This window comes from Xiphias gladius, chromosome 15, assembly GCF_016859285.1.
Source record: "Xiphias gladius isolate SHS-SW01 ecotype Sanya breed wild chromosome 15, ASM1685928v1, whole genome shotgun sequence".
NCBI classification, from domain to species: Eukaryota; Metazoa; Chordata; class Actinopteri; order Istiophoriformes; family Xiphiidae; genus Xiphias; species Xiphias gladius.
Genome location: NC_053414.1, coordinates 4,889,529 through 4,899,206, shown reverse-complemented (window position 1 = coordinate 4,899,206; position 9,678 = coordinate 4,889,529). Strand labels below are relative to the sequence as shown.

The window sequence follows — 9,678 nt, the reverse complement described above, 5'->3', positions numbered from 1 at the left end:
CAATGAAGCTGGAGGAACTGAGGACAGACAGCGCATGAAGAAAAAAAATTCACAGTCCAAAATATTAAAAAAGGGGCATTAAGTAACTTTTTCTCTCTGCAAATACAAGAAACCACAATGCATCTGTGTTGTTTAAATCATTTATCCCCCCCCTTTTTTTAAAGCACTGCACTGCCGTCATCAGACCAGGGACATGTGCTTCTTGAGTCCGGATCGAGCCATTTACATACCAGCAGTTATAGGAAGCTAACCCGTAGTAAAAAGGTGCAATGGTTTACTTATTATTTGTAATATATTTATGGATTTGAATCACAATTTTGTAAACGTATACTCTACTGTACTTTTTTTGTGTTAATATATCATAGATGCACTTTTTTTAAAAAAGAAGCTTATTTTGTAGAGAAACATGTTTATACTCAGCACAGAGTCAAACTAAATACTGTCTTTACTAGACCTTTATGTTGGACCTCTGTCTGTCAGAAGTTGTTACGTTCCTCCTGTAAATTACTTAATGTCCCTTTAATCACACAATCCTAACAATATCGTCACTGTCATCCGTTCACATAGTTTTGGATTAAATGCAGTTTAAATAACTAACAGGCTTATGTTTTATCATAATGTGCCGTTACCACACGTGTTCAAGAACCGACAAACAGAAACGGGGGACACCGTCTGACGTCCACACATCTTAAGCTCCTTTCTTACTTTGACTCGGACTCATGCCTCAACGAGGGCATGGCCTCCTCTCAACACATTAGATACTAGAACACACACACACACACACACACACACACACACACACACACACACACACACACACACACACACACACACACACACACACACACACACACACACACACACACACGTTAAGAGGAGAGGACGTCCCTCTAACAGATTACTGCTCATTTCCATCAGAGTAAAAACATACAAAAAAAAACCACCCTTTCAACTTTCATTTAAACCATCAACTTAACAAATCTCTCAACCACTTTTGTTAAAATAAATCACCCCCCCCCATCACCAGTCAAAGTAAAAAAAATAAAAAATTAAAATGTTAAAAAAAAAAAATTCTAGGAATATAACATTTCATATTTGGCAGATTCACAAACAAGGAGCCCAGTCAGTGGTTTCGTAATGAAAAACCCTGTGAGTAGTAAAAATGGTTATTAATTAAATCCTTTTTTTCCCCCCAATCCTTGAAAAATAAGTTGACCTGCTCACTGATTCTGGATCAGCACCGCAATACCAAGACACCAAATATCGTCCAGCAATCAAAGAGATTCAACTTGTCGTACCGAACGTTCACGTCACAGTTCCCAAAGAGAACGAAGTCTAAAAAAAACGCACACGGACACACGCACGGCACAACATGTGTGCATATTCTACACGCTACAGCAGGCTGCGAGCTCAGAAAGCTGGTGGTCATAGATTCTGACGCAGACGCCGACGAAACAAGTTTCAAGTGATAAGTGGCACGAGCAGCCACGAGCCAGTGGAGCCAAACCAAAGCAAAAGACACCGGTTAACGCTTCCTTCGAATGATTCAGGATCAGGCAGAGCCGGGCGAAAAGCCCAAAGATTAGAGTGGTGTTTAGTCAAAACAGAATACCATGCAACATGAGGAGTATTAACGCTTGTGTGATCAGCTTGGCATATTTAAAAAAAAAAAAAAAAATTCAATATATCAGTTTCTCTCTTGTCAAAGTGCATTGTATTGTGCTTCTCATAACCGCTCGTATCGCCCAGCCCTACATCCTCTCTTCTCACATCTGATTTCCAAAATAAAGTCTGATCTGACTTTAAAATTCACTACCGTATCAAATCCACTGATTCCATAAAACCAACCTATCGGAGGCGCCCTGCGTGGTCCAAAAATAAAATGAAGATGATTTAAAAGAATGTCTGCAGTACCCACAGCAGCTGCTGCAGACTTTGTGAGGTCCCAAACTTTACACCCCATCCTTACAGAAGCAACCCCTGGGGGCCGTCTTCAAGTGCAGCTGATCATTCAATATTGATGATGACTTCTGCCTCAATCGATCAGAATCACTAACAAACCAAACTGAGGGACACTTTTGCACAAAAAGTGCGACTGAGTATGTAAACACTCAGCCACGTCCTGATGAACGTCCAGGGGCTGAGACAACAGGGGGTTCCCGACTTTGGTTTGGCTGTTCCGGCTGAGGCTAAAACTAGTGTATATTAGTCACAGTTATATAAACAGACTGACTACAATGAAAAACAGTGTGATAAACATGAGGATTAATAATATCGAGGCTGCCCAAATCCGGTCTGAGATGAGAAGGATGTGTCGGGTTTTACACTGAGATCTCCTGAGCAGGAGAGAAACACATCCTGGACACAGAGGGAGAGTCCTGCGGGGAGATCAATGGGGGGGGGGATGGATGGAAGATTTCCAATTACAACCAAACACTGACAGTATTGACAACCGTAATGTCATGTGACCTATAAAAATCACTCTCTCTCTCTCGCTCTCTCTCACACACACACACACACGAGTAAGTAAGTCTGTTTTCAAGTCCCCGTTTATTTGGACAGAGTGAATATACATATAATATCAATGCAGCGCAAAAACCATGGTTTTACACATTGTTTGCTACAAAATAAAATAAAAGATGAGGTGTACGTGTTTCTAAGGTGTTTGAGCAGTATTGGAACAGTGATTTTTTTTTTTTTTCCTCTGATGTCTGGTGAAGAAAAATACAGGAAAACTGTGTCATACCTTGGAAACCTTCAGATGTTTGTCCTTAGTAAAAGAAAAGTCTGGGTTTTTTACTACCAGCCCCGCCTTCCCCAACACAGGACCATTTAATGGGCCGTTCACCTGTGTACACACACACACACACACACATACACACACACACATACAATGTTATTTTTTGATAGAAAGATAAAATTGAAATTTTGGGTCATCTGCTAATTTTGTGGCAGACGGAATAAAAGAGTAAACTATCATTCAAACCCAAGAAAACAGACATAATAGTCAGTTTGGAGAAAAAGGACAAAAACATCACGTGCATTAGATGAGAGATCAACCTAAGAGTGGTTAGATAAAGAAATGAATAAAAAGAGGCTCACCCGTTGGAGGATGACATTCTCTTTACCAGGTTTTCTTCCTGCCCTGGTGACAGTATCAGGGGAGATGTGTCTGACCCGCCGCTCTGCCGTCAGCTGCTCCCCACGAGCTTTGCGCTGTTATCAGAGCATCAGGACAGAATATTTCATGTTAGCTGAGAAAGTATACGTCACGTGTTACACTTTAGTCTAAATTTCCCGGTAAAATCCTTTAGTGAAACTATGACACGCTGGGCAGGGTGGCAAAGATTGAGCATGTGGTACAGCGGTTTACCGACACGACATCACGGGACTTTCTGAATGTCACAGGATTTTTAAAAACGGCTTTCTCACTGCTGAAACACTCAACGTGGAGAGCTGCTCTGTTTAACTCTGCCAAGTTATCTTTTCTTTACATTTTGATAATCAGATTATTTGTGGAATTCACTGGATAATTCTGTGTATATCTGTGGGGAAAAATCGTCACAAATCCTTTTCACGCTGCACAGAACACCAACCAAAATGAATGTTCACAGTGTCTACCCACCTGTCTGAAGTGTTCAGTGACAGGAGCAAGCAATTGTTTGCATTTAGCACAAACTACAACCACAAGTTTACTTTCATTGGATAAGCAATTATACTTATTATCATATTTGAAGCCACTTTTGAACTGGCTTCTTTGAATTGGCACAGCATCCTAAATAAGTGTTTTAGCACTAATTTAATTGCAATCCAAAAACTAAACAGTTATAAACATGATCCAAACAGTCTATCGTCTTAAGAAAGAAAGAAAAAGAAAATCAGAGATATTTTCACTTCCATCCACAAAGCCCTTAAAGAACCATATAGTTGGTGAGTAATTCATGATGCAATAAATACGACCACTGAATAGGCCTCTAAACACTGGATCGAGAAAAATCTTCTATAACGTCAACACAATATGGGCAGTAACTCTGAGATTTTGAGTATAGGTCACTGTCGTGATTCCATTGACTCCAAGTCTGTGAAAATGAAATATGGAAATGATTAGGTCCGTTTCTCTTGCTTGACTTCTTGTTCTACTCCTCTTCGCGCCTTCCCAAAAATTATTTTGGAACTCCATACCTTGATGAGGCCACCAAAGGACCGTGAACGGGGATGTTTCTTGCTGGGAGCTGGGGGGCCCTGGTGGTGCTCGTTGGTAGGCGTCCCTGAGGTGGTCTGTTTGACTAACTGCACAGAGTAAAAAAAAAAAACCCCACTTACAGTTCATATTATAAAAGACGTTTAACACAAAGTGATTTACACTGGAGACGTTCAACAGCAAAAGAAGTTCTATGTTTTCAGTTCAACCAGCCAGACCCTAGGACAGTAAGAAGACCCTGAGGTGAACCTGTCTGACGAGCTTCTTTTTCTTGGCGGAGTCCGGCATGTTGTGGTGGACGTGTCTGAAGAGCTCCTTCAGGGCCTCCTCCGTGTACTGCTGAGCTGGTGACTGGCACTGCTCCTGAGAACTTGTGCCCAGAACAGCCGTCCTCTTCAGGGGCAACACGGTCCGCTGAGCGGGAGAGCTGCTCGCCGCCAGCAGCTCCAGATTGTCCTGCGAGAGTACAGAGCAAGTCAGGCTGGCTGTGTACTCAAAATGGGGGGGGGGCAGACGTGCTGGGTATTTTTCACTTTCATTTAAATTAAAAAAAAATTCCCTATTAAAAAGGTTTTTGGTACATTAATCCACTTTTCAGTTCACTACATATGGCATTTATAATGTCTCACAAATATCATCTTTAAACATGTAGATTTATATACATTTATTTATTTTACTTATTTATTATATATTCTCCACAGAAATTTCAAAAGTGGGAAAAAAAAAAAAAAAAAATGTTGACCTAATGTGAACTCTGTCCATTTACCTTGATCTGCAGAGCCTTGTTCCCAGTGAAGTGCACTCTGGCATATTCCCGCACGTAGACTGGAGCCTGAACAACGTAGACAAACGACATTCATCCACAGGTTGTCCATTAAAAACAGTCATATTCTATGTTTTTAAAGCCAACTTTGTTTCTTTGTGTGGTTCTTAAAAAAAAGTTTCCAGACTTAGGCCATACTGGATAACTAACCTAGTGTGTGTGTGTGTGTGTGTGTGTGTGTGTGTGTGTGCGCGGTCAATAGTCACCCTGAAGAGTTTCTGCGAGTGTTTGATGAGGAATGCCATGCTGTTGTTCAGTTTCTTCAGATTGTCTTTCAGGTCACCAGCTGTCATCTGCAGCAGGACAGAACAAAAGTCAGAAAAGCAATTCACTGCATTTAGAGGTTTTTGACCACCATGGGAGAGAAAGACCAAAAATAATCTCACTTAAAATGAGTTTCATCGACACCTGGCCACAGCCTCTTTACTAATACTAGCAGTGGGGCGACAAAATTGAAAATGTTCATATTCTACAAATAGTGTCTAAGTTTAATGTGTAACTGAGGGCAGTTCCTGGCAATTAAAAAAAAAAAACTGCAGTTCAACTTGGTTTCTTAAAGGTGGATGACTAATTGTGGTTAAACAACAGAATAGGCAAAAAATAGACCAATTTATCGTGCAGGCGCTGGTTCTTGAACCCCTATTAGAAAAGAACAAATCTTACGTGTCTGGGCCACAGGACATGCGGGGCGAACATGAGGGCCAGGTTGAAGGCTGACATCTTGTTCTTGTCCTGCTGCTTGGCAGTGTGGTAGAGCAGGTCCAGCAGCAGTTTGAGCAGTGAGCGGTTGGCCTGGGGCAACAGCAGGAAGAGAAGCTGCAGGGCCTCGATTTGACGCTCCTTGTTGGGTATCGCCGTCTTGTTGCCTTGCTCGTCAAACAGAGTCATATCTGGGAGAGGGATGGCGTTGGGGGAAGTAAAGTCGTGAATAGATTTACTACAAATCACAAGTATTGCCTTTTCCGCCAGTTCTCAATGACATAAACGTTTAAAATAGCCTTTTGCGCTAAGAGGAGAAAAAAATCTTTCAAGAATGCAAGTATCTGCTATTTTGACATCTGGACTGACGAATTTGGAACCAATCCGCGCTGACATTGGCCAAGAGGAGGGGTGCACCCTGGACAGGTCACCAGCGTAGCACAGGGCTGACGCACGACCAGTCACGCTCACATTTACACCTAGAGGCAGTTTAAAGGCACCAATTACCTTTGCACGTCTTTGGACTGTGCGGAAACCAGAGTGCCCTGAGGAAACCCGCGCAGGCACGGGGAGAACATGCTGAGTGCACACCGAAAGGTGGAGAACTGAACCGGGGTTTGAAGCCAGAACCTTGTTGCTGTGATGGTACAGTGCTAACCACTGCACCACCGTGTCGCCCAAAGTGTGCAGTACTTTATGCTAACACCGACACCTCTCCAAAGGTTTGACTCAAACCTGACAAGATACGCGAGTGAAAATGTTTGTATAACCCAGTATTTGTAAATAAAAGCACTACATAATGTGTATGTGCGTTCGTACCAGCTATCTTAAGGTGTGCGTGGAAGTGTCTGTGTGTGAGTAAGGGCTCGGGCAGCTCTCCCAGGAAAGTCTTGAGCAGCGTGGCCACGTCATTGGGGTGAAAGTCTCCAGACTCCAGGTCGACATCAGCCCCGCTGTTAAGGAGCTCCTTGAGGGCCTGCTGCCGAACACTGTTCCCCGGCACCCGAAACAGACCCTCCACCTGCAGATCTGAGAACGTAAGAGCAGGCGGGGATCAGCAAGTCAATCTTCAGGCATTTGGTAAATCGAAACCAGTTTAGTCTATTTAATTGAGGGCTCACTCATTCTTGGAATTTGTCTGTTGTTTATTCACATCAACTAGGACACACAGAAAACATGGCACCCACACTATCTCACAAAGAGAAATAAAATGCCATCCACCTAGATCAGTTGTAATGGACTAATGACAGAGGAAAGGAAATACTGGGTGTATAATGTGTTAAAAGTCAAAAGAAATTCTTTTTCAGAAGCAGTCGCTGCTGTTAGATTCTGAAGGGCAGTCCGGTGAGGTTGTAAAAACAACCGTGATTAAAGAATCGGTGGATTTTACTCGGGCCACTTACTTTTGCTGAGGTACTCAATGAGCTGGTAGATCTGGGCGATGCAGCTTTCAGTCAGCGGGGTTCCAAACACAACGCCTTTATCTGTGATCGTATCAGGAGAGATGAGAGTGAGCGGTAACATTAAAAAGGCCCGTCAGAGAAACTGCTGTTCCCTCTCTGCTACAGGTCCGGGACCGTAGGACAGTCTCATCACAAACAAGCGGAGCAACACCAGGGGCGCCGCCTGGCCTGGGCATTAGGGGCTGGAGCCCCCGAAGATTCTCTCTTTAGCCCCGAATAATTCTCCACTTTGAGCAGTTTGTCACTCCCTAACTGAAGCGTCAGTAAAAGACATTCGGTATGGTCATGCACCGACAGCGCAGTTACCATAGCATCCATAAAACAAAACTTCGCCTACTAGCTGAGCTGGTAACATTAGTCAGTTTTGAAAGTTGGCTCCCTCAGGAGAGAGGTCTGACTAAACTAACACCAAACCTAAACGATTTAGATCTGCAAGGCTTCCTTCCTTCTCCAGTTTTCATATTCTTTAAGCAATGTGTAGCCCTCACATGCAAGGAAAAAAAATGCATGGAAACAGCATATTTAGATGCACGTCTTTATGGGCTTTTTTGGATGGAGAGGACTCTGGGCTCAGTTAACAGTCCAGCCAACACCGCCACTAAAAACAAGTCTGACGAGATCTCATCCACCACATTAAAGAACACATGATGTACACGAGATGACCAAGCAGCAGATATATTTTTTTAAAAGCAGATCATACAAACAATTACTAGTTTAAAACTGGATATATTTTCTGTCTTTTTTTAAATGCTATGTCCTGTGTTCTCATGCATTAACGCCCTGTGGAATGAGGACACCAATGACGCTCTGGTCTGCCAAATGCTGTAAATATTCATGCATATGCAGAAACAGAACAATATTTATTGCGGCTATTGCTAACGAATCGCGTTTTCTAAACGTCACCTAGCCGACCTCTCACCTTTGCGTTTGAGGAAGTTGAACGAACGAAAGAAGCCTCCATTTCCGCCTGTTGGGGTCTTGGGGCCCTCCTCGCCGAGGAGCTGAGCAAACTCTGTCCCGGGAAGGTCAATAAGGCGAGTAATGTTACTGAGCACCAGCTCCAGGAAAACATCTGGGCTCTCATGGCGGAGCTTCTCCACAAAAAAGTCCGGATTGAAGATGACTGGCGGTCGGCCGGCGCGAGAGGCCCCCGGGGATTCCTCATGATTGATCACCATACTGCACACTGTACCTCTGACGGGGAGGAAGACGGACAGATCGTACATGTAGACTGTCAGAGAACATCATACGCAAGTTATGATAAGGGAAAAACCATAACTGCGTATGCTTGAACTACGAGAGCAGCTTGGTAATTAGAGACAGATCGATGATGATATATATAATGGATGTGATATATAATGTGATAAATAAAAAAAATAAAAAAAAGGTCCAGGTGAGCAGTCTCTCCTGTTACAAGGAAAAACTCTTCAGAGGAGAACCACTGTGCAGAGTGACAGCAGCTTTGCTTTGTCTAAATCTGCATAAAATCAATGCCAATATCAATCCAAATGTCCTCCTGGCCCTTTGTTGGTGAAGTTGACATGTTGACACTGTGCCTTTGGTCTGGGATTTCTCCCACACCGGACTACATGCGTGCCAGGTCTTAAACACTGCAGATAATCCCAAGGTGTCCTCGACAAAAGGCATTGGCCACAGGGCCGGAGTTTGTCTGCAGGCACTGTACGCTCCTTTAGGGACACCATGGATGCAGCTGATAAATCCCAACGCAATACAAGTGATGCATTTGTTTCTTACCTGAAGTTCAGTTTTCTGGTATTTGATGAGCATTTTTAAACGCATTGTTCAAAATGGTGATGTAATGGATCGCATTTTTTTGGGGGGGGCTGTGACCCCCCCATGAATGAACACTGTCAATTTCGACAAACGGTTTAACATGACAGGCGAAACAAAGGAAGGACGTACTGCAGGGCCACTACCGCGTCCGCGCCTGTACAAAGTGTGCGCATGTAAAGAAACACTGGAACACTGGACTCGGTGCACAATACTGGACCGCTCCAACCGAACCGTGCAGAATTTCGTTGCGCCGATGCGCGGTTAGCCCCATACGCGTGCCGACTCACGGTCCCTCCGCTAACACAGCCAACGTTAGCTAACGCGAGTGCGACCTGTTTTTGAAACAAACCATTGTCGATGCCTGGACGCCAAAGTTGTAGCTGACCTAAGAGTCAGTGTGAAAGTCTCAGCGTCGTCGCGGTAACGTTAGCTAGCGTTGGGTGGACAGAGATGACAGTCCTCGCCAATCAGTCTCACTAACGGACGGTACGTTCACCGGCTTCAAATCTCGCAAGTTCGAATTTAGCCGCGAGTAAAGCAGAATCTCCGTCGCCGTAATTACCCTGAAAAGAAAAACTATCAATGTCCGCCTCGGTCCATTCTTACCTTCTATTTTGGGGGTTTTCGTCGACATCCTTCCCCGCGGCCATGTTCGGTTTGAATCCTCCGCTGTTATTCTCCGGGCCCCGCCCACGCCG

The 9,678-nt window shown here is 43.8% G+C and overlaps 1 protein-coding gene across 2 annotated transcripts; it reads right to left on the bottom strand.

Moving 5' to 3' along the window:
• Window positions 1-1,200: 1,200 nt before the first annotated feature.
• arhgap19 (Rho GTPase activating protein 19) lies at window positions 1,201-9,656 on the bottom strand. Of its 2 annotated transcripts, XM_040144954.1 has the most exons (12): window positions 9,587-9,656; window positions 8,106-8,380; window positions 7,127-7,207; window positions 6,543-6,752; window positions 5,688-5,914; window positions 5,231-5,317; window positions 4,968-5,033; window positions 4,451-4,657; window positions 4,183-4,290; window positions 3,103-3,216; window positions 2,747-2,848; window positions 1,201-2,378 (listed from the first exon to the last, which is right to left on the bottom strand). In XM_040144954.1, the coding sequence occupies exons 1-12, from the start codon at window positions 9,628-9,630 to the stop codon at window positions 2,322-2,324; spliced, it is 1,578 nt and encodes a 525-aa protein (XP_040000888.1). In that variant the 5' UTR covers window positions 9,631-9,656; the 3' UTR covers window positions 1,201-2,321. The 2 variants fall into 2 exon arrangements, with proteins under 2 accessions (XP_040000888.1, XP_040000889.1); XM_040144955.1 differs by lacking the exons at window positions 1,201-2,378; window positions 2,747-2,848; window positions 3,103-3,216 and adding an exon at window positions 3,635-4,079.
• Window positions 9,657-9,678: the final 22 nt, after the last annotated feature.

Bases quoted from the DNA above. Each gene is read 5' to 3' on its own strand.
- arhgap19 (XM_040144954.1), bottom strand. From the start codon at position 9,630: ATGGCCGCGGGGAAGGATGTCGACGAAAACCCCCAAAATAGAAG. The intron at 8,381-9,586 runs GTAAGAATGGAC...CCTCCCCGTCAG, and splicing joins GAAAACCCCCAAAATAGAAG to AGGTACAGTGTGCAGTATGG. The intron at 5,915-6,542 runs GTACGAACGCAC...TCCCTCTCCCAG, and splicing joins CGCACACCTTAAGATAGCTG to ATATGACTCTGTTTGACGAG.